Source organism: Cynocephalus volans, chromosome 3, assembly GCF_027409185.1.
Source record: "Cynocephalus volans isolate mCynVol1 chromosome 3, mCynVol1.pri, whole genome shotgun sequence".
NCBI lineage: Eukaryota > Metazoa > Chordata > Mammalia > Dermoptera > Cynocephalidae > Cynocephalus > Cynocephalus volans.
This window is the reverse complement of record NC_084462.1, coordinates 92,639,657-92,667,554: the sequence shown is the minus strand read 5'-3', so window position 1 is coordinate 92,667,554 and position 27,898 is coordinate 92,639,657. Positions and strand designations below refer to the sequence as shown.

General features: G+C 40.6%; 1 protein-coding gene across 1 annotated transcript; it reads left to right on the top strand.

The window, feature by feature from the left end:
* The first annotated feature begins 847 nt into the window (after positions 1-847).
* SLC28A2 (solute carrier family 28 member 2) lies at positions 848-27,898 on the top strand. Its single transcript, XM_063090059.1, has 17 exons — positions 848-928; positions 1,063-1,148; positions 14,414-14,505; positions 15,441-15,624; positions 17,176-17,317; positions 18,408-18,521; positions 19,274-19,351; positions 19,791-19,871; positions 20,306-20,386; positions 22,003-22,128; positions 22,210-22,340; positions 22,758-22,926; positions 23,119-23,316; positions 23,940-24,021; positions 25,544-25,642; positions 25,827-25,938; positions 27,781-27,898. Exons 1-17 carry the CDS (start codon positions 848-850, stop codon positions 27,896-27,898), a joined length of 1,974 nt encoding a protein of 657 aa, XP_062946129.1.

Genomic DNA, 27,898 nt, shown 5'->3' with positions numbered 1-27,898 from the left:
GAGCCCAATTTGCCAAATTTCTTAATGAACCATATTTAGACAAAATTCAGGTAGTTCTGTGCTTATACAGGAAGACCCTGTTGCATGTGTTTAATGAAATTATATTTTAAATGCTTGAAGCAATTACATTTTTAAAAGCAATTCCATAGGGAAGGAAATTTTCTGCGAAGTAAAGAAACATCTCAGAATGAACCTAAATTGTAAATGTGAATGTTTGCTTAAGTTTCTTGATTCTCTCATTTTGTTTAGAAAACTTTCTTTACTTGGGAACATTAACATTCATACCGATTACTCTAAATGTAGGTTTCCTTTATTTAACTGATGAGGAGCTCTTTCTGATGATCCAAAAAAATTCTTATGCTACATTATAGTCAGAAACTTGAAGGTCTGTTAATCTTTGTTTTTTCAGCAATATTTTGGGGTCTTCCCAGCTTTCTTCCTCCCTGTTCCCTTCTTACTCAGTACAGCTCACTGGAGCCTCCCCCAGGCTAAAAGGAGTAGTTATCTTATGATCCTTTGAGGGATCAGACAGGGTCCTTTTCAGCCCAGGTCCTGGGGCCCTGGGTAGCCCACTGATACATTTCAATTTCCCCTGCCTTTCATTTCTCATCTCCCATTTTATTGCCCCTTCCTTAGCTATTCACAATACAAAACAGAATTCCATATGTCATTAATTATATTAAAATTACGCATCTAATCTTCCTAATTCTCAATTCCTAAAGAAATCTACTAACCTCTAAAGACTTCTAGTAACTCATCCTAAAAATTCTCCCCAGCCCCACATGACAGAATGACCAATCTTTCAGCCTTGGCCCTGAATTTGTTTTTCAGTTGAGGAGAACAGGAGATGGAGAAGGCAAGTGGAAGAGTGTCCAGTTCTCTATCCACAGTGGACGCTGGCGTAGACAACCTGGGGCTGGAGCTCACGGTAATTCACCAATTTAGTTTCTGCACAGCCTTGGGGGCTGTCGCATGGCCTCCTATAAGGTCTTGGGCTGCTCTCAATCTCCAATTCCTCTGGTAGGGCTCTGTGATTGACCCCAGCTCTACCTGTACTTGCAGGAAGAAGGAGTAGAGCCCGAGGGAACCAGGACTGAAGTGCAAGAACACAGCCCCGCAGATGGGCTGGGGCCTCCCAGTCACCAGAGGTACAAGTGTCCTGGAATCCAATTCAGCTAGGAACTTATGGCCCAGGGCAGCTGCATAAGAAGAGGTCAAACCTACCCATTCTCAGGGAGCTTGTGGTCTTAGTGTGGAAATAAGACTCACAACCACCCACTTTACCACATGCACATATATGTATTTTATATAATTAATTTTTACATTAACCTGTGCCATAAACAACAGAAGTCAGCGATATCAGTGTTGGCTGGACTGAAAACAAAAATAACAGCAACGTTATGATAATAATGGCTAACATTTATCGTGTACAGTCACAATCCCTCTGTATCCATGGGTTTCACAGCCAAGAGTTCAGTCAACTGTGGACCAAAAATACTCAGAAAAAAATAATACAAATAAAAATGTACAGTATAACAACTATTTACATAGTATTTACATTGTAATAGGTATTATAAGTCATCTAGAGATGATTTAAAGTATACGGGAAGATGTGCATAGGTTATATGCAAATACTGGGCCATTTTATATCAGGGACTTGAGCATCTGTGGATTTTGGTGTCTGAGGGGAGCCCTGGAACTAATCTCCCATGGAAACCAAGAGACGACTGTACTTACTATTTTGCAGACTGCTTTATGTAATAAATTTATTTAATTTTTACACAGGTGGGTACTCATTTAATCCTTTTCTTCGAATTAGAAAATTGAGGCTTAGAAATTTACTTACCCATATCATTTTTTTAAAAAAAGAAGCTCTTCTGGAATACTCAGATTTGGGGGTAGCAAAAAAGGGAATCCAGGTAAAAAAAGACACAGAAGTGTCTCAAAAATAAAAGTACACCCCACAGTGTTATGTGGACAGGAGTCAAGGAAGGAGTGAGAAAAATCTTTGAATTTGATCATGGATCATGTCCCAGAAGTAATGTCAAAGAAAGTTGTTTGAGTAAAATAGGTCTGGCAGAAGCCATGTTTCATGGTGTGCAAAAGGGCCTGGGTATTTATAAAGGAGTGCTGAAGTCAGACATTGAGAGGCTGAGAGAGGATACTGGATAGTTTCTAAAAGGAATATATGGCTATGACCTAGAGCAGCTCCCAAACGAAAGGTTATTTTTGTTTGTTTTCTTCCCTTTATTTTTAAGAATTAACTCTGTGACTTTGTAACTTAGCAGTAAAGATCTAATTGAGTGTGGTTGCTTATTGTGTAGAGAACCAATCCGTGAGACAAAAGTAGTGCTAGGAAGAAGGATTTTATTACGGTTGGAAGAACAGGAGAACAGTATCAGCCTGCCTCCTCAACTGACTAAAGTTTAGGGGTTTAAAGGGAGGGAAGGAATGCAGGTGCGTGCACAAAGGTAGTGGGGGGGAGGGGCGTCAGGGGATTAGCAGGTGGGTTGAGTCAGATGTCAGGGTTCCATGAGGGACAGGGTCTCTGGCGTCATGGAGTCTGTGGTCTGTGGTCTGGAGAGGGAAAAACTCAAAGATGGTAATCTCAGCAAAGCATCACCTGAATGTTCAAGTACCTGACTTGGACCCTTGATTAATGTGCATGTATAACACAATCTTCTATAAGCAAGAGCATAGGTTAATAATCAGCGTGGCCTCTCTTTGGAGTGCCATTGGTCACAAAGGTTGATTAGGAAAGCAGGAGAAACAGGAAGGAGACTCAGCTCTAATTCTTAACCCTAAGGTATAGAGACATTGAAATGAGCACAAGGAAGAAAAGAAAAGCTTTTAAGGGAAATCCTTATGAGGGCCCCGTTTCAGCTTCTTAAAATTTTTAATTCTGTTTACTTCTCCAAAATTCACTTCTATATACAAATTTATGCAGTAGTCCACCCACTATCTGTGGGGGAGGTCTGAAACCATGAATGGTTCTGAACCCTATATATACTATGTTTTTTCCTATGCATACATATCTATGATAAAGTTTAATTTACCAATTAGGCACAATAAGAAATTAACAACAATAATAATAAAATAGAACAATTATAACAATGGACTGTAATAAAAATTATGTGAATGCAGTCTCTCTCTCAATATGTTATTGTACTGTACCACGGGTAAGTGAAACTGCAGATAAGGGGAGACTACTGTATATAAACGTTTATACATATCTTGTAATATATATTGTCAAGGGACAAAATTACAACAAATTTAATTAAAGATCTCAGCTGGCCTTATTGCAATTCTAGAATTGGGCAACAGGTCTGTCTGGCTAGGCTAAGGCCTAGAATCCTCACAGCGCCAATTGTCAAGCTCTTAATCCTGTTTGTGACGCCAGTTGTGGTGCTCTGTTACCTGCTGGTAATCCTGCACCGACTGGGCCGATTGTCAAGCTAAGGCTGGGTCTGGAGCCCACAGACCCCTCAAGCCCATTCACAGACTGGGCCACAAACCCTTCACATGCCAGGCTGGGTCCCCAGGCCCCTCACACGCTAGGCTGGGTCACCAGACCCCTTCATGCAGCTCTATGAGCCAGGTAAACAGCCAAAAGTTCCTTGGAAGCCATAGGTTGGAAAGCATGGATGTGCGGGGCGGATGCCCAAGGCCAACACCCACCTGCCTGCTTCACCAAACTCTCTTTCTCTCTCTCTCTCTCTCCATTAAAACTCTGTCTCTCTCTCTCCCCATCTCTCTCTCTCTCTCTCCCCAAGAACACAAGAATAGCAACAAAATTAAAAAGATACATTGGCGCACATGCATACTAACTCCACACACACACACACACACACACACACACACAATTTGCTTACAAAGAATGCTGAACCACACCCAACTGGACCCGAGGCGAGGGCCATGACCAAACTATTCTATTTTCCCAATAATATCATTCCATAAAATAGAATAAGTGTTCCAATGAGTTGAGCAGAGGAAGTTGGTTTTATAGACAGAAAAAGCTGAAGAAAGAAACAAACAGAAAGCAGATTGATTATTTCAATTTTACAAAGTAAAGTATTTCAAAATTACTTTCCTTGTAAGGTTAGGACAGGGAGACGGAACAATAGAAAAATAGCTGATTATGTTAAATAACATCAGGTTACTTCAGGCTATCCTTTTTGTGTAAGGATTAAAGCAGAGGGAACTTCATTGTTATACCTAATCAAGATTTAAACTGGCGTGTTTGGGAAATTGGCTATATCTCTCTCCTGATTTCTCATAAGGTCAGACTACAACTTGGGTTAGATTTCATGATGTGAAACTTAGCAGGGATGACTCCCTTCTGATTTTTAGTCTGGTCTTTTGCGGCCTAGTGTAGGAAGTTAGTCCAAAACTATAGTCTCCTATAATTTTTATTTAACAGTATATATCAATTGATATATATCAATCTGGACATTACCATTTTGTATTTTTGTTTTTCTACTAATTTCATATATCACATTTCTATTAATTGACAGTAAACTTTTTATAAGCTTTTCATGCTTACTTAATATTTCATACTTTGTTTCACAGTATAGTTAGTGGTTAATACTGTGAATTCTAGAGTCAAACTGCTTGGGTGTATATCTGAACTCTACCCAGTGGTGTGCTGGTAAATGTTTAAGAATTGGCTCTCCAAGTGTAATTTAGCCATGAATATTGTTTATTTTTTCTCACCTTAATGAGTAAGACCAGGGGTTGGCAAACTTCTCCTTTAAAGGACAAGATAGCAAATATTTTAGGCTTTGTGGGCCATATGGTCTCTGTCACAATTACTCAACTCTACCATTTTATTGAGAAAGTAGCCACACGTGATGCTAAATGAATTGGCATGACTGTGTTCTGTTAAAACTTTATTTATAAAAAGACTTGGTCCACAGACCTTAGTTTGCTGATCCTTGGTCTAGGTGAAATAATAAACCAAGCCCTGATTTGTAGCATTTACCTGTAGTGTAAATACTCTCAGCATGGCTGATTTCAACTTACTAAAGGGATGTCATTGAGTAAGGAGTTGGGAAGAGATGCACAGTAGCACATCATTAAATCAGATTTCTACCATACACAAACAACAGACACAAATAACCTTAAAAACTTAGATAATAGTCAAATGTAGCAAAATAACTAGGAAGTGATGAGTTTTCAGTATTTATTACCTTTGTTGTGAATGCAATTTAATCATAGGTCTATATAATTTAATTTTTAACAATAGCTTGTACAGTTTCTGAAAATTTAAGAACCAGCTCTCTCAAGCCATTACAAGCCAGCTTCCCACACACAACCAACTCTACCACTTACCAGATATTGGGCAAGTTACTTACCCTCTCAAAGCCTCAGTTTTTGCCCTGTAAAAGAAGGATATTAGTACTTAGCTGAAAGGGTCTTGGTATTTTTTGCCAGATTGTTTCACACCCTAAACTTCTCTGTTGTATAATTGCGTCCAGTTCCCCGCAAATCTCATCAATTTTGTTTTCTCATATGAAAAATGTTAATTAGTTATATAGACATGAAATCATGCTTGAAGTTATAACTCAGGGCTGGTTGGTTAGCTCAGTCAGTTAGAATGCAGTGCTGATAACACCAAGGTCAAGGTCAAGGGTTTGGATCCCCATATAGTCTGGCCACCAAAGACAGAAACAAAAACAAACAAAAAATATAAAGTTATAACTCATATTTCTTCTTCTTCTTTTTTTTTATTTTAAAGATGACTGGTAAGGGGATCTTAATCCTTGACTTGGTGTTGTCAGTACCACTCTCTCCCAAGTGAGCTAACTGGCCGTCCCTATATAAGGATCTGAACCCATGGCCTTGGTGTTATCAGCACCACACTCTCCCAAGTGAGCCATGGGCCGGACCTATAACTCATATTTCTTTAAATTCTAGAAAAGCTACACATTTCCCCCCATTTGGCTTACTTTCTATATTTCTCTGTGTATTTTGCTTTTCTTCTTTATCTATTATAATAGAATCTGGATTTTAAACCTCATTTCCTTTGTCCTTTACTCAAATAGTATCCATGTAGATTTCTTGTTTCCAATTCTCCCTACCTCTTGACAGCCTATCCTTTATAGCTTCTACCAAAACTGCCTAGAGCATGACTCTGAACTCTCTTTCAAAAACCCCCGTTGGCTCTCCATTGATTCTTGAACAAAGCCCAACTCAAGCTTGACGTTTAAGTCTCCCCACACCCTCAGCCCACCCGACCATGATTTGTACCCACCTCGACTTTCCAACATTAACTCTTACAATTTCCTTTCTAATGCCATCCTATGCTCTAGTGAAAGTCAACTGTCAACCATTCCTTATATATAATGCTTAATTTCCTGCCTCCACGTCATACTTTACATCATTGCTTCTGAGTGAATTGTCTTCATTTTATGTCTTTCTGCCCAAATACAACACGTCTTTTAAGGCCCAACTCAACGGTGATTGTGTCCATGATACCATCTCTAATGCTCCTCCTCCTCAACCTTGCTGACCCTAGTCCTAAAAGTTCCCCTCGTCCTCCAAACTTCCATAACATTCTATTCGATCCTCTCTTATAGCACTTAAAACTTTTGACATTGTGTTATAGATGTAGATGTACATGTGTTCCCTATACTGGACTGTAAATACACTGAGGGCAGGATCTATGTCTATTTCATCCTTTTATCTCCTATAAAACCTTGGACTATACTTTACCCATACTATGTACTCAAAAGTTCCATAATATTCAAAGTTCAATAAGTACATGTTAATAAATTATTTATATAACTTAGATAACAGACTTTATCAGTTATTTTCTTCATGTACACTTTTTTTTCAACTCTGTTTTGTTTCTTTGTTGATTCTTAAACATCCTATTTCTTTTTCTTCTTGTTCTTTTACGTGATTAACTCTGATGATCTGGGATTCTTTGTAGGATGCAATATGGAGTGTGGCTCTAAGCTGATTCTTTTCCACACTGATATTCAGTTTTCCAGCAAGAGGAATTAAATTGTGAGTCCTTTCTCCATTCTTATGTTGCTTCAACTTTGGCATTCATTAAGTTAATGTGATAATTTGAATCTGTTTTTGTATCTTTTGTTTCTTTGACACAGTTCTGTGTATTTAACACAATATCATTTAAAGTGTGTTTACAATGCACCAGCCAGCCATCAAAAAATAAATAAATAAAATAAAATAAAATAAAATAAAATTTGATGGGCCAAATGTTCACATTAGTTTTCCCTTCAAAAAATATTCCTTGGAATTCTTATCAAACTGCCAAATTCTAAAAATATTCCCGTGGGGAGTGAAATTATTGTTGAGTCGAGTATGTATTAATTTACAAAGTCTAGCCACGTTTATTCTTGTTGGTTTCCCAAATTAGGACAATGATTTAACTCCCTGTTTGTTCATGCCCTCTTTGTATTTGCCATTAGAGTTATACAGTTTTATAAAATATATTTATTTGTTCTGACTTATACTATATTTTATTGGCTCTAAGTGTAATTTTTATGGGCTGTCTGTTTTCTCGTTTGATTAGAGCATGGTGCTGATAACACCAAGGTCCAGGTTTTGATCCTTGTATTGGCCAGCTGTCAAAAAAAAAGTATATATTTTTTTACATTTTTATGTTAGTGACATTGGGATATGTCTTACCTTGATTGCATGGCGTAGTTTAATTGGCACCATTTTTTGCCTTTTTAGTGTAATTTTTAATAAAGCACAGTATACATAAAGAAAAATAAACGTAAGCGTGAGTTATGTTTTCACAAAGTGAATACGCCCTTATAACCATTACCCAGATGAAGAACCAAATCATTACCAGTGTCCCAGAACTGTTTTATGCCCCCTTTCAGTCACAACTTCCCTAAGGGTAATCACACTCCTGACCTTTAGCATCATAGATTAATTTTGCCTGTTTTTGGACTTTATATGGAAAGTCTAATTTATATTTCTAATAGAAATATGCCATATACACTCTTTTGTGTCTTGCTTCTTTTGCTCACCTTATGTTTGGGAGATTTTTCTACGTTGTTGAATGTATTGTAGTTTGTACATTCTCAGTTACTGTCTAGTAGTTCACTGTAAGAATCTACCACAATTTACTCGTCCATTTTACTGTGGGTGGGAATCTGAGTACTTTCCACATTTTTGCTGTTATGAATAGTGCTGTTATGAACATTTTTGTGCATCTCTTTTAGTAAAGATAAGGACAACTTTCTGTTGGGTCTGTACCTTGGAGTGGAATTGCTGTGCCATAGGGTATGTATAGGTTTATGTAGCTTCAACAGATGCTAAACATGGTTGTACCAAATTTTACTCCCCTGGCAGTGTTATGAAGGTCTGTCTTTTTTCATTTTCTTCATTGTACAGATGTAGCATTATCACATTGTAGTTTTGCTTTGCATCTCCCTAATGACTAAGGAACTTGAATAACTTTTTATATTTTTCTGGTCATTGGATGATATTCTCTTTTGTGAAGTGATTGTTCAAGTCTTTAATTGGCTGCATTTTTCTTAGTATATAAAAAATAGTAGTATGTTTTACAAGTGAAATACAACTGAGAGCAGTTTTTAAGTGTGCTCACCACAAAAAATGGTATGTGAGGTAATATATATGTTAATTCGCTCGATTTAGCCAGTCCACAGTGTATACATATTTCAAAACATCATGTTGTACATGTTAAACATATACAATTTTGTCAATTTAAAAAATACAAAATTAATACCCTATATATCTTTGTTACCACTGTAAATGATATTTTTCTTTATATTTTCTAGCCATCTGTCACAAATGTATGGGCAATTAGTTTTTGTGAGTTTATTATATCTGTTTATCTCACTATACCTTCATTCAGCAAACACTTACTGAACATTTATTATGGGCCAGGCACTTATTAGTTGCTTTAAATAATAATAATAATATGTGCCAGGCACTCACGCACCAAGAATACAAATATAAAAACAGAAATGTACTTTCCTCTGATATGCACACAACCTAAGACAGGTAAACAGAAAAATGCCAATATTGTGCCACATGGTAAGTGCCAGAACAGAGATGATCTGGAGCCGTGGAGGAAAGAGTCACACAGTTTTTCTTAGCTTGTCTTCTAAATACCACTCCTTCTAGTTCTTGACTCCAGAGAGGAAGAGTTGGGTCATGTTAAAATTTTGTTTGCATGCTTTAGGGTTTATAGTGTACATCTTTAACTTATCGTTTAAGTTAATAACCAGCAAAGATGATAATAGCTATATACCAAATTAACTTGGTTGTAATCCTTGTTGAATTTCAGCTCCAAATTCTTTTCAGGTAAGCCTAGATTTTTCATGGAGCCCAGTTAAGTAATCACAGCTCACACCAGTAAAGTAGAACTTTGGCCCCAAACTGGACTGCCTGAGCCTTCGTCACTGGTTGTCACTTCTCTTCATCACTGTGGACTCACCTGCTTCTTATCTTCCTGTAGCAATTGTTTTAAAACTTCTATTTTTGTCAAATTCCCAGTCCCACTTGATCTACCCATTTTGCCATTCCCACTCCCATCGCCACTGCTAATTGGTATATAATCCAGTATCATTCCTTTCTAAGAAGATTGAGTATTTTTTGCATCAACTCCCCCATTCATCACAGAAATATTACTTATATTACCTTATAATTTGTTTTGTCTTTCTTTTCTTTTGTTCTTTTTCTTTCTCTCTTTGAAAGTGAGCAGTTTCCTTCTTGCTTTTTTAGCCAGTCTGTCAGTCTCTGCTTTTTAATTGGGTTGTTTAGGACATGTACATTTAAAAACTTAAACATACCTTCATGCTATTTATTTCTACTTGCCTCGTCTGTTCTTTGTTCCCCTTTTCATCTTTTTATGCCTTCTATCAGATTAATTAAATAATTTCAAATGATTCCTTTTTATCTCCTTTGTTGGCTTATTAGCTGTAACTCCTTGTTTTGTTATATTAGTCGTTACTTTAGGGTTTATAGTGTACACCTTTAACTTATCAAGTGTACCTTCAAGTGATATTATATTTCTTCACGTGTAGTGTAAGAGGCTACTTCAAAAAGTTCATTGAAAAATGGAATTAAAAGATAATACAAATCTTTTCCCTTTCTAGCCTTTGTACTGTTGCTGTCATACATTTTACTTCTACATATATTATAAGTGCCACACTACACTGTAACTATTTTTGTTTAAATAATAAATTATCTTCCCTTGTACTCCAACTGAAATGTACCTGTATCTGCAGGAATCCTTATCTTTTCTCCTTCATCAGAATGCCCACCCTCCCTGAGTCTGAAACCAATCTCTTTACTCATCTTCTTAATCGTATTCTTCTCTGCCCCCCTCTACAAAGCTCTTTTCCCTCTGCATCTTTAATCACTCCTTCTTTCTTAGACCCTTCCCCATCTATAAGTGTATTCAGTTTCTTTCTTTTACAATAAACAAATAAAAATATCAACCTTACCTGAACTTTGTGATACCTTTTTCCTTCATGAGCAAGTTTCTTGGGAAAGTGAGATTTACTTGCTGTCGACATTTTCTCACCTGCTGTTCACTTCTTGGCCCAGGGCAATCTCTTGCAACTGAAATTTTCTTACTAGATGAACAGTGAAACCTACTTGACAAGTCCAATGTACACACACATTCACTGGGCATCTCTGCAGCATGACCCTTCTAACCCTTTCTTTCTTGAAATTCATTTATTGATTTTAATGACACTTGCACCCTACTTTTCTTGATGCTCTTTCTTGTCTATTGTTTCCCAAGGTTCTGTACTTGGTCTTCTCTTCTTGCTCCTACACTTAATGTCTTGAAAACCATATCTGAAGCCATACATCTTTGTCTTAAAGCCATACGTGAAACCCACACCTTTGTTCTGAGCTTGAAACTCATATTATCTAATGATTTACTAAACATCTACACCTAGATGTCGCATATGTGCCTCAAATTAAACATGTCCCAAGGCAAACTCCTGTCAGCATAGATTTGATGCTTTTCTACTATGTGGGGCACTGGGCTGTGCTCTAGGCACATAAAGATGAATAAACTCACATTTTCTCCCTAGATCTGCTCCTTCTCCTGTATACTCTATTGTGGTGAATGGTATCAGCCCCACTGAGTCACTCATGGCAGTAAACCTCACAGTCATCCCAGCTTTTCACATTTCTTTTCCCTCCACTTTATCCTCTCCCAAACACCCATGCCAGTCACCCCTCCCATCAGTCCTTCTGGGCATCATCACAGTTACTTCCTAATGGCCTCCAGGTCATTTTCCACCCCACTGCCACCAGGGTGATCTTTCTAAAATGCATATTGTTCATGTTGTTACCTTGCTTAGATTCTCTGATGGCTCTCTGTGCCCTACAAGATAATGTCTAAATTCCTAAGCATGGCATATAATCTACATGACCTGGCTTCTGTCCTTCTTTCCAGTCTCTCTTTTCATCGTCCATCCACATGCTTCCTGCATCCCAGTGACATAAAATCATACCATTCTTTCAAAATGTGAGGCCCACTCCAGCATGCTTTTCCTCTTCTAACTCCCTGCAGCATATTTACTTAGCAGACTTCTTCCCCCTTTCCTTTCAGATCAGGTCCTCTGTCCTCTCCTTTGTGAAAGCTTCTTTGACATTCACAGGCATAGTTATCTGCTCCCTCTTCTCTACTCGCTTAGAATCATAACTTTGGAATCCTGGAATGGTCCCTCTGAAATTCTAGTCTTTCATTTGTAATTAGAAGCAGCTTGAAGTAATGGTGGACAAATTTGGGTTTGAAATCCTAACTCTGCCACCTGCTGGCAGGCTCAGTTTCCTTGCTTATAAACTTGTAATAATATTAACCCTGTGGTATTTTGGGAAGATGTCTGATGAGGTTTTGCAGAAGCTGGTAAAAGGTGCTTAATAAACAGTGTCTGGTTCTTTTCTTCACAGGCAAACTTTTTGAAAAAGTAGTCCAGATGTGCTCACACTCACTCCGTAGTCCCCTGCAATTCACCTTTCACTCAGTCATTCTCCTGTAAACAGCTCTCTCAAACAGAGCCAGTCATCTCTTATTGCCAAATCTAGCATCTTCTCACTTGTGATGCTACCTGATTTCGTACATCATTGAATATCATTGACCTCTCCTCCTTCTTAAACATCATTTCTCTTTTTGGCTTCGCCCTTAGCTCTCCAACTGCCCCTACTAAGTCTACTGTCTCTTCTGCCTGCCCTGTAAGACTGTTCTGACTTCCTGGTTGGAAGGTGGTAAGCCTGGCAGGGAGGTGGGATGGCCAGAAAGGTCAGTGGGGTAAGATGTATAAATTACTGAGCAGGAGTTCTTGAGGACTGTCTAGGGCCTGACTACATTGCATACCAATGTAAGTCCTAAGTCGAGAATTTTAGGTAGCCCATCCTGCTGGGAGAGCCCATCCCCCCTCACCCACCAGTTTTTTCATTAGGGCTTGAGCCTGCTATTAGCAGCTGAAGAAGCTAGAGCTCCTTAGTCCTCAAATTCCTACTGAAATCATTAAAAGACAGTATAAATAGTATCATCACAGGAAGTCCATGATGGGCATTAACAGACTTGGAGAAAGTTTTGTTTGCAACAGAACTAAAGAGCCTGGCCTGAAAAGGCCATTGGAGGTGGAGTTACTACTCTCCCTCACGAGAGAGAGTGCCTTCTCTGGGAGGACTCCACTGCCCATCAAAACCATTGCTACCTCTAACTTGGAGAAATAAGAGTTCTGAAAGGAGGAAGTTGAGAGAGGGTTGAAGGGCCAGTTGGAAATCCTTGTCTTTGTGGAGCTTTGACATTGTGTCTCCACTGTTAGTGTGAGGAAGATCTGATGTTTGCTGTCCTCTGAAACGGGCACATTAAGCAGAGATGTGTGTGCTGTATAGAGGAAGAGTTCTTTTCCAAGGCAGCATGTTCACCGCAACTCAGCAGTTAAGCTCCAGGCTGTGTTCTGCTTTAGGTTCCCTTCTCAGTCTACCTGGGCTGAGAGCTCTTAGAACTGGCCATCCCCGGCTGCACAGAGCCTCTCCTCCAATATAAGCTTGCTGGCTTTCATCTGATAGGCCTTTCTCTTGCCTTCCCTGGCTTTCCAACACTTACTTGGCTTTCTGCCTTGGCTATTGACAACCGTTTTCTTCTCAGATTCAGTCGCCATTCTCCCTCAGACATTTTTGGTAACTGTTCTCTAGTCCCTATACACCACCACCCAGCTCACCTCCAGTTTAAAACCAGTTGTATAGATAACTTTGACTCTGGCAAAGTGATACCCAGTATAGTGCCCACTGGCCAATTCTTTGTATGCCATCATCAAAATAAAACCTTTGACCCCTTGAAAAGTTTCTGGTCACTTCTGCCTAGAGGTTCTCGCCCTTTACTCATACCACCATTTCTTTCTGGGTTGACTCATTTCCTTTCCTTTAGTCCTTACTTCAAGCTAGAGCAGCAATGATTCACCCTGGGCCACACTGTGAACAGTCACTAGAGCTGGATTCTCTGAGGGCTGTCCCAAGCTTTCTACTCTAACTGCTAAACGATAGTACCTCAGACCCTGGGAGTTCCCATGGCTCTGTCTACCTTAGTTGGGAAAGTTTGCACATATTGTGGATAAGGTCACTGAGAAAATGCACAAACACCCTTGCTGCTAGGCTTGGCTATAGCGTCCACTAATGTTATGTTCAGCTAGCACTCCCACCACCCTCACCTACTCTTTCTCACCTCATCACTTAGGACTGTAGGCAGTAAGCACGTAAGTGAGGGAATTATCATTAGTCCGTACTTGGAAAGCCTCCCATACATATACCTGTAGAACTTATCAGTGCGTACAAATTATGGGCAAGGTATCCAGCTTCACCATCTATCAGATTTCTTCTCAATTCAGCTTCCTGATGTAACACAGTTACTAATGCTCAAACTGTACCATTATGTATAGTAAAAAGCTTGGTAGTATTAGCAAGACCCTGGGCCAAGTGGGATACCAGGATTCATGTGCCTCTATGCACTGCTTCTCAATTGGTTTAAGAGGGCGAGAAAGCTTGTTTTCTCTTTTTCCTTTGGAAACCATCTTATGGCTTTCTTTTTTCTAAGAAGAATAAGCTCTCTTCTAAATATGGAAGCTGGGCAATCTCCTGACCTTTGGGAATAAGGAAGGACTAGATCTCTGCTACAGCCAGTGTCCACTTCTATGGTAGGAGATTACCAAGGACATTGCTAGTCCAGGTTGAGTAGGGTTATTCTTACCTGCTGCCTATTGGCAAGGTTTGATTTGACCTTTTTGGCATCGCTGGGACACTACCTAACTTCCCCCTGTCTGAATAATTTTCTTCATTGACTAAAAGGAAATTCTGCTTTGGGCCAAGTAATCTAAATTTTGAGAATCAATACAAATGGGTTGGAATAATTCTTATATCTTAACTTTTGGGTTCTCATCAGGGGGAATCTACAGTCTTTCACCAAGACAAGACGTTTCTGCAAAACACATGCTGGCTTGTTTAAGAAGATCCTGTTGGGCCTGTTGTGTTTGGGTGAGATATTGAGAATTCACGGAAACGAGAAACACAATCATTTCAGGAATGTTAGCTTGTGTCAAGATGATTACCAGGTGGAAAGCACATTTATTCATAAACTGATCTAAAGGGCTATTTGATGTACAGATCTTAACTATCTACATGTGAATTGTATTTATCGAATTACACCTAAACAGTAAAATCTGATAATAAATTATTTTTTAAAACTGTGCTATTTGATAGATTTAAAATATTTCAGGGAATATGGATTTATCTCTTTTTTAGTGACTTGAGTTGATGTGGGGGATGATTCTTGTAGTCTTTACAAGAGAAGCCTGTATTATACATTGCTTACTTGCTGGTTTACTGGTAAGACCAGTGATATAAAATACTTTTAAAAGATAGCAAACTTCTGTTGAAAATATACTGTCAGTGAAGTAGAGGGCTTTGGTCTCAACATTAGAAGCAGCTGAGACTGTGGGAACAAAAATTATATTTTGGGGTGAATCAGGGAACCACGGGTGAGGGCCATGTGGTCGTAAGTTGTGGCCTTGCTAACATGGTTTTCTCATGAGGAAAGGTTAAAGTGAATGGGGTAATAAAGTTTCAAGAAGAGCTGACTGACTTTTGAAGAGTCTAATCCTGAGTGGTGATCAAATCTACTTCAAGGGACAGAGAGAGGGTATCAGCTAAAATAGATGGGAGTGAGGTTTCATTAGGGACAAGTGAAAATATAACCAAAGTAAGTTGGATTCTCCTTGGGAATCCTCAAGAAGAGAACAGCTAGAACTGATCCTGGCCTCCAGAAGTGCCCCTCAGTCTGACAGTAGGACTGGTGGCGAGGTCTCTGGAGAGTTTTCCTTGCTCGAGGTCCCAGGCTTCGTGTCTGGAGCTTCACTTACCCCTTGGAGGCTCTGCTGTGCTGACCCGTGCTCTGCACCTTTTCTTTCTAGCTTATGCCGCCTACTTCCTGGCAGCTTGCATCCTGGATTTCCAGAGAGCACTGGCCTTGTTTGTCATCACTTGTTTGGTGACCTTTGTCCTGGTTCTCCACCTTCTGAAAAAGTTTTTTGGTAAAAAATTAACAGGATATCTGAAACCCTTTAAACACTCCCGCCTGATGCTTTGGATGAAATGGTAAGAGAAGAATCTCAGTATCCTTGCCCTTACAACTCATCCCAAACCCCAGTCTACTTCCCTTTTACCCCCTTAGAAGTTCCTGACCTGTCTCTCATACCCTCACCTGTGCTTTTTGTATTAGTTCTTTTCTTTTGCTTATAACAGAAATACCTGAAAGTGGGTAATTTGTAAAGAAACAATATTTATTGCTTACAGTTTAGAAGGCTGGGAAGTCCAAAGTCCAGGGAATGCATCTAGTGAGGGCCTTGTTCTTAATGGCTCTATAGCAATGCAGGGTATCACTTGGTGGAAATGGCAGGAGCAAGAAGAGAGCTAACCTGTTCACTTGCTCTCCTTATAAAGCCCTCAGAACCATGCCCATTGCTACCCATTGTTTAACCATCAACTTATTACCCCATGAATGGATCAATCCATTCATTAAGGCACAGGCCTTACAATATAATCACCTCTTAAAGGCCCCATCTTTCGATTACTGTAATAGGATTTCCCACCCTCAGCACTGTTACAGTGGGGATTAACACATGAACCTTTTGGAAACACAATTCAACCCATAACAGTTTTCAAAACCAAGGCTCAGAGAACAACTAGTAACAGGCCTCTAAGCACTGGACCTCAGTCCAGTTTCTGGTAGCCTTGGGTCTTAACATTTCTAGATGGCAGAAGGGGTTCAGTTTTAGAGAAGATGTTCAGTCTGTTTATTGTCAGAGCCTGTGTCAGAAATGTGAAAAAAACAATACTCCTCTTCAACGAAGTAATCAAAACAAAGCAGTTTGTGGCTGTATTAAGCCATCAAATTGATTGATGGCCATCTGTGTCTCCTTTAGTTCCCTGATACCGTTTAAGCTTTTTTTTTTTTTTTTATCCTCTAGTCCTCTGGACTTCTTGCACCCACTGGTGTCTTATTACAATTCCTTAGAGTTTAAAGAGCAAACTTACTGTTCAGTATATACTGAACTGGATTCTTCAGTAGCCACAGTTCATCTAACTAACTGTTGCATGCACATGTCCTTTGATCATAGGCCAGGGTTGAGAGAGAAACCCAGTCATGAGGAAGCCAGTCCATGTATTGGTCAAATGTGTTTGATACCTGAAAGGACCATTAGATCTAAGTGGTTGGTCTGTGGATTAGCCTTTACTCTTACCCTTGAAGCAGTTAGAAATTGGGTGGAGATCCATGGGGAACCAGTATATACTTTTCCTCCTTCGTTTTTTAATATTTTGGTTATTCATTGGAGCAATCTTCAAGAATGAGTATATTACATCTTATCAATATGGAAACTCAAGGAAAAGGAAGTCATATGCCTTGTGTCCTCAGATTGGAATCTTTCAACTTTATTCTGTGGGTAAAAGAGTTTGAGAGAGAGAGGTGGAAGCTCGGGAACTACCAGATGAATGATTCTCAAGATATGTCTCTGTGTATAATCAACAATAGACTATTGAGTTATTTCACTTACACGTGGGGTAAACTTCTACTTTTTAGAGGGAATATTAGTTTTTTGTTACTCATTCACTGAGTTGATAACAATGGTCTTGGCATTCCTTCTTCAGGGTGTTCGCAGGAGTGTGCTTGACTGGTCTTATCCTGTGGCTGGCTCTAGACACAGCCCAAAGGCCAGAGCAACTGATCTCCTTCGCAGGAATCTGCATGTTCATCCTCGTCCTTTTTGTCTGCTCCAAACACCACAGTGCAGTGAGTTCTGGGTGTTCAGGCTGGGCATAGCAACCCATACCCAAGGGCCAAGTACTAATCACAAAGTGCATGTCTCAAGTATTAATTACAAAGGCATAGAACTAAGTTCTTGATAACCCTTGGAATTTGCCTCTTTAACAATTTTATGCCTAATAGAAGTTCCAAAGTTCTCAGAGGCCCTAGGCTTATTTTCAAACTGTAGATCATGATCTATTAGTGAGTCTCAATATCAGTTTTGTGGATAAGGAAGGAAAGAAAGAAAATAGAATACAACAGAGAATCAGCTTGCATTGTACATAGTAATGCTAAAGTATTGGTCTATGAAACTTTTATTTGTGTGTATGTATGTATAAGTGTCTAAGCACATTTTTAATTCTTTTTATATTTTGGCAGCTGACCAGTATGGAGATCTGAACTTTGGACTTTGGTGTTATCAATGCCACACTCTAACCAACTGAGCTAATCAGCCAGTCCCTAGACACATTTTAAAAAATCATATGGAGAGCTGGCTGGTTAACTCAGTTGGTTAGAGCAGGGTGTTAGTAACACCAAGGCCCAGGATGTGAGCCCTGTACCAGCCAGCTGCCAAAAAAAAAAAAAAAAAAAAGATTCCTTGGGCTGGCCAATTAGGTCAGTTGGTTACAGCATGGTGTTATAACACCAAGGTCAAGGGTTCAGATCCCTGTACTGGCCAGCCACTAAAAAATAAACAAGCAAAACACCATATGGACATATGTGGCTCTTTACCTGTTACTGCCCTGTTTCTCCTTACCATTCCCCCTGCTCCCTAGGCTATCTTACCACAGATTTACTGTTAACCTTGGTTGGTTCCTAGGGTGGTTCCACCCAGAGTACATGTACCTATGTTTAAAACTCCAACTAGGAAAACAAAACCAAAACAAAACAAAAAAACAAATAAAACTTCAACTAGGTAATGGACAAGTAGGGTTTACAACTCACATTAGTGATGGTCAGCTTTGTACCCCATGAATATTCATAATCAATTAAAAAAAAAAAGAGACAATGAACTCTAAGTAAATAAATAAATAAATAAGAACTCACACTGGAATAATTTTCTTACTGATTCCAGGTGTCCTGGAGGGCAGTATTTTGGGGCCTGGGTCTTCAGTTCATCTTTGGGATGTTGGTCATCAGAACTGATCCTGGATTTAATGCATTTCAGTGGTTGGGAGATCAGATCCAGGTATAAGAAACTGAATGTGAGGTCTTCAACTCCTTTAGAACCCTAGAGAAAAGAAATTTGAGGGAAGCATGAGAAGATTAGGTTGTGTCTTGTTAATGATAGTTGTTTTAGTCTGTTTCTGTTGCTTATAACAAAATACCTGGAAAGGGTAATTTGTAAGAAAACAAAATTTATTGCTTACAGGTTTGGAGGCTGGGATGTCCAAAGTCCAGGGAAGCCATCTGGTGAAGGCCTTGTTGGTGGTGACAAAGATGCAGGGGTTTCACATGGCAGAATGGTGGAACAGAGAGAGAAAGACTCTCACATCCCCTCAGAACCACGCCCATGGCCACCATTGTTAATCAATTCACTAGGGCATGTTCTTCAGAATCTAGTCACCTCCTCAATGCCCCACCTTTCAATTACCATAATAGGATTTCCCACCCTTAACAGTTACAGTGGGGATTAAGCTTCAGTGACATTGGGGGCTATTTAATCCACTGCAATGGTGGTGGGAGATCCAACTGGGAAAGGAGGCAGTATACTCGGGTACAGCTAAAAATAAGAATACAGAGAACTGACTGAACTGCTGAGTCCTCTGTCATTCAGTAAGCAGTTCATGGGGATGTAGCCTGCCCGCAGGCTGTCAAACGGGGTCAACCTCAGTAGCAGCAGTAATTAGTAGGTCCTAATCATGCAAGAGGTTAATCCTATCTTCCCCTGTCTCATTTCTGGCTTCATTCTTATTTTCTGTCTTTTTTTTCCCCCTTCAGATTTTCCTGGACTACACTGTGGCTGGTTCCAGTTTTGTCTTTGGGGATACGCTGGTCGAGGATGTCTTTGCTTTTCAGGTCATATCTGCTTTATGGTCAGGGATGATGTTCAGTGGAGGGGTGGGGGAATAAAGCAGAGGATGAAGATGTGTGTCCAAGAGATCGGCCAACCTGTATACCAATTTCACCCTAAGAAGAGTGTTTAATCCCATCAGTGAAGGAAACAGCATCAATCTCTTGCCCTTTGATCTTTACCATTTGGAAATTGGATGAAATAAGGGTGGTGGCGAAAGCTCAGAAAATATCTCCTTGTGGTTTAGTACCGATGAGATAATAGATTTGCAATACATTTTAAATTTATTCCTAAACTAGTTTGTGTAGTTACTGGGTACACTGGGTACCAGATGCTCTTGGAATACTGAGAGCTTAATTTAGAGGCCCCGAACACTGTCCACTTGTGGTACACATGGCGTATACAATGTAACATCTCACCAGCTGCCCACCGTTCTCACTACAGGTCTTACCAATCATCCTTTTCTTTGGATGTGTGATGTCCATTCTCTACTACCTGGGCCTTGTGCAGTGGGTAGTTCAGAAGGTGAGTCATTCTTCTACACCAGTCAGGAGATGGTCCTTCATCTTGTGATCTGTCCAGAGGCATGAAGATGACACTTACTTTGGAAAAATGCTCCTATGTAGGATCTAGAGGGTTAGGACCAATGTGAAAAGGCAAACCTTTCCAAGCATGCCTGATATCAAATGGTCAGCCCAGGCCGTAGGTAGGCCGAGGGGCAGAGCAGTGAGAGAAAATGCACTGGACTGCCCTTTCATACTGAGTTTGAATGTACTTGTCCCGGAGGCCAAGAGTCCTGGGTTCTGGTCAAGGCTCTGTGACTTGTTTTGTGGCCTTGGGCTTGCCACTCCACTTCTCTAGGCCTCAGTTTCCTTATCAGTAAAATGGAGAAGGGATTTTGTGAACATTCTCCAAGGTTCTTGCTAATATTAATGGTTTAGGTCTCTGTATCTTTTTAGGTTGCCTCGTTTTTGCAAATCACCATGGGCACCACTGCCACAGAGACCCTGGCGGTGGCTGGGAACATCTTTGTGGGTATGGTAAGCAACCTGAGTCTTCTGGTCTTCTTTTCTGTGGGGAACTGAGAATTTGGCAGGAAACAGTTTCAGAAAAATATGCTTTCCTTGTCGAAAGTCAAATAAATGAAGACTGTGAGGCAGCCAATCTCTGATGAAAGAAAACTCAGAAGCTCAGAGGGGGCTCAGCTCACTGCTTCCACGTTCATGCCTAATAATACATACATGGGCATGCAGGTGGTCCCTGACTTGCAATGGTTTGACTTATGATTTTTCGATTTTATTATAGTGCAAAACCATTGCAATTTTAATGCAATGCACAGTAGTCAGTAAATTACATGAGATATTAAGCACTTTATTACAAAGTAGGCTTTGTGTTAGATTATTTTGCCCAGCTGTAGGCTAAGTGTTCTGGCCACGTTTAAGGTAGGCTATGCTAAGCTGTGATGTTCAGTAGAGTAGGTATCTTAAGTGCATCTTAGACTTATGATACAGTATTTTCAACTTACTGTGGCTTATTAGGATGTACCCCATTGTAAGTTGAAGAATATCTGTACTTAATCTGGACATTATTAGCCACTGATCTAGCTTCTTACACAAGAATTTAGGGGAATGTCCTGTTCCAAATATTACTCCCCTCAGGAGCTACAAAGAACATTTGATCTATATTCTGGTTTCTCCCTGTGGCTCCCTGTGACCTTGTTTTCCAGAGTCTGTAAAGAGGCAATAGCTTGTCTTGCTCAGGGATAACACCAAGGCTCTTCACCATAATATTTGCTCGGTATGTTTGTCTGTATGGAGTAGGTGCTCAGTATATGCTGTTGACTGATCGCTCAGTGTTAGGGATGATGGCTTGTCAAGTTGACAAGGAGTTAGTAGTGAAGTCTTTCTCTCCCAAGGTCCTAGGCTGCTTCTGAAATGTTCTCGGAGTACTTCTGGATACTTCTACGATAGCACTTAACATTTTGCTGAAATTATACATAATCAGCTTAGATTCCTCTGCTAGATAATAAACTCCTAAGAGTAGGAACTTGGCCTTATTCATATTAATATCCCTAACATCTGGCGCAGCGCTAGGCACATAGTTGGCAGTTGATAAATGATAAATAACATTATCTTAGGTCAATGCTAGATATAGTTTACATAGGTGAACCTTCATAATTTTAAAACATTTTTGCAAACATTATTTCTTTTAATTTTTCCATAAACGGTGGGCTTAGATCATCTATTTGCAATTCATTTAATGATTATATTTTAAACATTATATAGGCATTCAGTAAGTGTGCTGAATTCTGTAAGTTCATTCAGTAGGTGCATGGTTTTAGACATTGGGAACATACAAAGGAAATAGACCATTTCTCTTCTATAATGTTTTAAAATGTAAGTAGATGAGATAAACATGTATGGAAACAGGTGATAACAGTGCCAGCCAGGACATGTTTAGGGGCTGCAGGGAGTGAGGCAGGCATCAGAGAGTGAGAGACAGAGCTCAGTGCATACCACGCGGGGCTGGGTCTCACTGAACAGCACTCACATGGGAGGGATGTGTGTCCTGTTGGCCTGTCCCTGGCACTTGGGTGGGCAATCTAGGGTGGGGAGTCAACCCTCTTGGAATCTGACAGTCTTCTCCTTGTTTATAGACAGAGGCACCTCTACTCATCCGTCCCTACCTTGCAGACATGACACTCTCTGAAATCCATGCAGTGATGACTGGAGGGTTTGCCACCATCTCAGGCAGTGTGTTGGGAGCCTACATATCCTTTGGGGTAGGCACAGTCTGCTGATCACTGGGGGAGGCTGAGCTCTGGGCTTTGCACAGACGCTGATCCCAAGGTCTGGCCTTACAGATTGATGCGTCATCCTTGATTTCTGCGTCTGTGATGGCTGCCCCTTGTGCTCTGGCCTTGTCAAAGCTGGTATATCCGGAAGTGGAAGAATCCAAGTTCAAGAGTGAGGAAGGGGTAAAACTACCTCGGGGGTGAGTCCAAGGAGGCATGTGATTTGGGAGATGGTACAGAGTCAAGAGTGGCGCTATGGTGGCAGAGACTTCAGTTTCCCTGAGGAAGAATATGTGATTCCATATCCCCTCTTGCCTGTCTTTGCCTTTAGCTAATTATGTTGATTTTCTTTTCTTGTGTAACCCTCCCACCTGCCGCTAGCTTCTGCATACCAGTACCCTCTGTCCTTGGCATCAATGCCATTTCATGGCAATTATATTTGATACTGCTTCAGAGTAATTTCCACTAGTAGGGTCACTAAGAACTACTGCCCGCCCCCATCACCTCTCACTCTGGCCTTGTACCTCCTGCACTATACGGCCAATGGGATTTCTCTTTTCTGAGGGGCTGAGACTACTCTCGACACCATATTCTTTCCCTGTGCCCAATAACCACAGGAAGGAGAAGAATGTCCTGGAGGCTGCCAGCAATGGAGCCACAGATGCTGTAGGCCTTGCTGCTAATGTAGCAGCCAACCTGGTTGCCTTTATGGCTGTGTTGGCCTTCATCGATGCCACCCTCTCCTGGCTGGGGGAATTGGTGGATGTGCAGGGGCTCACTTTCCAGGTAAAGAATCACATCTGTTGGGCTGCCCCTCTGGGATGTGGTTAGGTAGTCCTTAACTGTGCATGTCCTCCTGACCCACATTAAGTTGAGAGAGCATGGACAGGAGATTGGGCCAAGGCTCCAGAGAAGGTCCTTGGCCCCTGACCTTTGTTATTTGTTCTTCCTTTTTGGGGGATATCCTCCTTCACTCAGGTCATCTGCTCCTACATCCTGAGGCCTATGGTTTTCATGATGGGTGTAGACTGGACAGACTGTCCAATAGTGGCTGAGATGGTGGGAATCAAATTCTTCACAAATGAGTTTGTGGCCTATCAGCAACTGTCTCAGTATAAGAACAAACGTCTCTCTGGAGTAGAAGAATGGATTGATGGGGAGAAACAGTGGATTTCTGTAAGTGACAATCCAGAAGAGCATAAATAGCGTGAGGTCTAAGCTATGGCTCTCTGAGAGTAGACAGAAAGTGCTACACAAAAGCGTGTTGCAGACCCACAGATGCCTCTCCGGTGTTGCAGCGACCAGGCAAGCAGAAGAGTGTGCTTAGTGGCTGTCTCCAGCACCTGAGCTACTCTGTGGTCTGTGTGCTATTTCTCCCTAACACTCTGACCCAGCTTCTCTCTATAACATACTTGTTGGGTCTTTACAGTTGGGGCAGTCCAGGGAAGACACTATTATTTGACAGTCTAAGGTCCTCTTCTTCATTTATAAGTTTAAATTGCTTGAAATTTTTCTCTCCATTTGTCTGTCTGGCTCTTCCCTCTGAAGAAGAAAGTGAGCTCTGTCCTTATTTATGGGTGTCAACGAGAACAGTGTTGAGCAAGAGACCCATGGTGGTTTCCATATCATTATCCCTATAGTAATTCAAGGAGCAGTTATTTTCTGAGCCTCCTTCCCACATTCCTTAGGATAGTATGGAAAAGGTTGGGGGCTTTAAGTACACTGGAACTTCTAGCATGATTATGACGCTGCACACATGGGACTGAATTTATTTACTTATTTATTTTTCTTTTCTCTAGGTGAGAGCTGAAATCATCACAACGTTTTCACTCTGTGGATTTGCCAATCTTAGTTCCATAGGAATCACACTGGGAGGCTTAAGTGAGTTCATCCATTTTCCCAGCTTCTGAATAAGCCAGCCAGATCCCAGCTTCTGTAGGGGGCAGTCCTGGTGCTTTAGTACAAGTAGAGATTAGATAGAGAAGCTGATATGAAACAGGCCCTCTTAGGTTGCAGTTAGCTTGGAGCTAAGGTGATCATGCTACATGCTATGCAGAGAGCCCTTTTCAATCTCAACACTAGTTACCTTTTTTCCTTTGGATTGGAGGCCCAAAAGACCAATTTTATTTTTATTTTCCTATGAGGGAGAAGATATCATAATGATACTATTTCTACTTTGCCATTAAATGAGCATAGTGCATATATAAGTAAAGATGTTTTGTTTTTTTATTCAGTAGTGAAGGTATTTTCTGAAATTAGGCTGCTCACTAGTTGTCTTTACAGAAGCAGGATTTGCACATGAAATCAAAAGACAAATAAAAGCAGCAGTCATCTAGGCAGACAGATAATTAGTGGTGGTAAGTGTTGGCTTAAAAGCTGCAGGTTACCATCTGTGAGGATTGAGTCTTGAGGCAGACACAGATATGTGTAGACTGCTGGAGATATTGCTGAATGTGGGTGATGGCTGAAGGGAATAACATGAGGAAGGTGGAGTTATCCTTGAGGGCTGTAGTAGGGGAATGACTAGAAGATCCCAAGAGTTTGGAAGATCCAACTTAGAAAGGTATCTTAGAAGAAATGGAGGATAAGAAGAAATAGAGCTCAGTGTGCCATTTTTTTTTTTTTTTAAATCACAATCACGTTCTAAGGTAGAATCATTAAATTCATTTGTTTGGTAGCTGATTGATGGAGTTTGGATGTGTTGTCCCCTCCAAAACTTATGTGGAAATTTGATCCCCAATGTGGCAGTGTTGGAAATTGATTGAGTCATGGGGGCGGATTCCTTATGAATGGATTAATGCTTTCCCTGGGGGAGAGGGGAGTAATGAGTGATTTCTTGCTCTATTAGTTCCCGTGAGAGCTGGTTGTTTATAAGATCCTCGCACCTCCTCTCTCTCTCTCTTGCTTCCTCTTGCCATGTGATCTGCTTGTACCTACCGGCTGCCTGCCACTTTTCTGCCACGAGTAGAAGCAGCCTGAGGCCCATGCCAGATGCAGCTGTCCCAGAATCGTAAGCCAAATAAAACTTTCTTTATAAATTACCCAGTCTCAGGTAATTCTGTTATAGCAACACAAAAGGGACTAATACACTGATTGAACAATTTAAAGGTGAAACAATTTCTTTTCAGCTTCTCTTTTTCCTTTCTATTGAATACCTGTCTGTATTGTTCTAGTTCTGATGCTGGATTGCTGTCTGATTATGAGGTTGCCTTCAAGTAGTGGGATATACATTGTGTGGCTGAGGCTTAGGTGAATGGTGCCCTCCTGGGTCCTCTGACTCAGTGTAGTCCATCTAATTCCAGTCCAGGTGTAAGAGTACAGACCTCAACTGGTGAACAACAGGCATTTGCACCTGACTGCCTGGTGGGGAAGAGATCAAGTTACTTTGTTTTGTTGTCTGCAGCATCAGTGGTACCCCAGCGGAAGAGTGACTTTTCCAAGGTTGTGGTCCGTGCCCTCTTCACAGGGGCCTGTGTATCCCTTATCAGTGCCTGTGTGGCAGGTAGGTGCCTGAGCTTGGCCTCTTGTTAGAATTCACTTACCTACATCATGACAGGGTTTCTTTTCAGAATATTTTCCTCAGATGCATAGAAAAGGAACCTAATCTACAGTGTTCTCAGTTTATGCCCAAAGAATAAAGAGCTTTGAGGAACATGTGTAAAATCTTCCCTGTCTCTTTTATCCAGGAATCCTCTATGTCCCCAGGGGAGCTGAAACTGACTGTGTCTCCTTCTTAAATACAAGTTTCACCAATAGAACCTATGAGACCTACGTGTGCTGCAGAGAGCTCTTTCAGAGGTGAGTGAGCACCAGGACCCCTACCCTCCCCTCTTACATGCAGGAATCCTCTGGCAGGGGGGAGAAATAAGGTCTTGAGGGTAATCCTGTGGAGGCCGAATAGAGTGTATGGGTATTGGTGACAGTCTAGATCTGTGTTCTTTTCTCTCATTAGGTGGATTTTTAGTATTAGCTCCAGTGTCTTCCAGTGACAGGTTCTGTCTGTATTGGTGGGGTACTGAGAAAAGGGGCAGGGGAAGAAGAAAAGAAGGGTGGTTTCCCTGATAAGAAGTTACTGTATTTGCTGTGATTAGAATATAAATAGGTTGTAGGTAAAGACTTGGCAATGGTCCTAAATGACTAAAAATTACGGGCTTCTTCAGACAGAAATGAAGAAGACTGAGACAGAATAGAGTTAAATTTATAAAATCATGATGAGTTCAGATAGTGTAAAAATGAACTTGATTATCAAATTCTAGAATATGAAAAGAATATATTATTAAGCTAAAAGAACTAGTGTTGGGACACACAAAAAGGAAGGATTTGAGGAACTTTTAGAATATTTGGTGCCATCAAAGCAAAAGGTGTGTGTTTGGTGGTGATGTCTGGGTGAGTGAAGAGAGTTCTGGGAGATGAGGCTGAAAAATCATAAGAGGCCTTGTATGAAATGCAGAAGAAATTAGGTTTTGACCTACAGAATTCTAAACACTTGCATGATCAGCTATGCTTTTGCAAAAGGTCGTTCTGGTAGCCCTTTCGATGGCCAGGAGACCAATAAGCACACTGCTGCAATAGTCCTAGTGAGAGATGATGGGGACTGACACTAAGCAGTTGTGAGAATGGAGATGCACTAGATCAAGTTGAATCAATAGGGTTGGCCACTGGCTAGAAGGGGAAGGGGTGGGGTGAGGGGGAGAAAAGAGTCTCAAATGACTGTCTCTTTTCTGATTTGAGCAAGTGAGTCTAAGGAGTGCCATTCATTCTCTGAGAGAAGAAGACTAGTTCCAGGAATGGGAGTGAAGGTGACAGACTCTAGCTTCATTCAGTTTTGGACAGGTTTACTTGGATATACCTGTGGGACCACCATGAGAAGCTATTCTACAAGCCAACTGGGGTCTGGCGTTCAGGAAAGAAATCAGAGCTGGAGATAGACTTGGAAGTTATTATTAAGCAAGTGATCTGTTCACTGTATAGGTAGACGTTCAGGTGCTAGCTGCTTAGCAGGTTACTAGGCCAGGTAACAGAAATAATCCCTCCTATGCTGGAGGTAATCATCAGAGAAGGCAACCAATGTTCTCCAAAAAGGTAATCCTTTTGACGGACTATTAAAGATGAGTTATAAGCTGGATAGATAGTTGGTCTGGCATAGTTTTGATTCCTATATTCTTGCAGCAGTCAGTGGATTTCCTAAAGCCACATACTGAGAGGGTCATTAGCAAATAGAATCTGAAAGAGATAATGTTTTCATTCAATTAATTTATACTAATTAAGTCTGAGCTGTTTTCTTTTCTCAAGAAGAAAGCATCCTTGCAATGTCACCTTATTTTTTAGAATAAATTCAATCCTAAATCATTAAAAGGCATACATTTTGCCTCAGAGATATTTGGAAAGGAAATTTAGGAATGGACTATGGTTAGGAATTGAGCATGGGAGCAGATACATTGTATAGGGTTTCTTGCTAGTACTATCTCGGGTATGATTGAGAAAATAAATTTAATCGGGTCTAATTTATTTGGTCATGGTTAATTAACCCATTTGTAGATTTCTGCTTTTGTTTTCAGCTGCTTGGTACAATTTATTGATATGTTTTGTTGCTTTGTTTTTACCTGATCCACTGTGTAACTCTCTGGCTTTTCATTTCAGTACTTCTCTGGAGGGCACCAACCCTCCTTCTTTTTCCGGTCCCTGGGAAGACAAGGAGTTCAGTGCCATGGCCCTTGCTCACTGCTGTGGACTCTATACAAATGCTGTCTGTGCCTAA

Bases quoted from the DNA above. Each gene is read 5' to 3' on its own strand.
- SLC28A2 (XM_063090059.1), top strand. From the start codon at position 848: ATGGAGAAGGCAAGTGGAAGAGTGTCCAGTTCTCTATCCACAGTGGAC. The intron at 15,625-17,175 runs GTAAGAGAAGAA...TTCCTTCTTCAG, and splicing joins CTGATGCTTTGGATGAAATG to GGTGTTCGCAGGAGTGTGCT. The intron at 18,522-19,273 runs GTATAAGAAACT...TTCCCCCTTCAG, and splicing joins GGTTGGGAGATCAGATCCAG to ATTTTCCTGGACTACACTGT.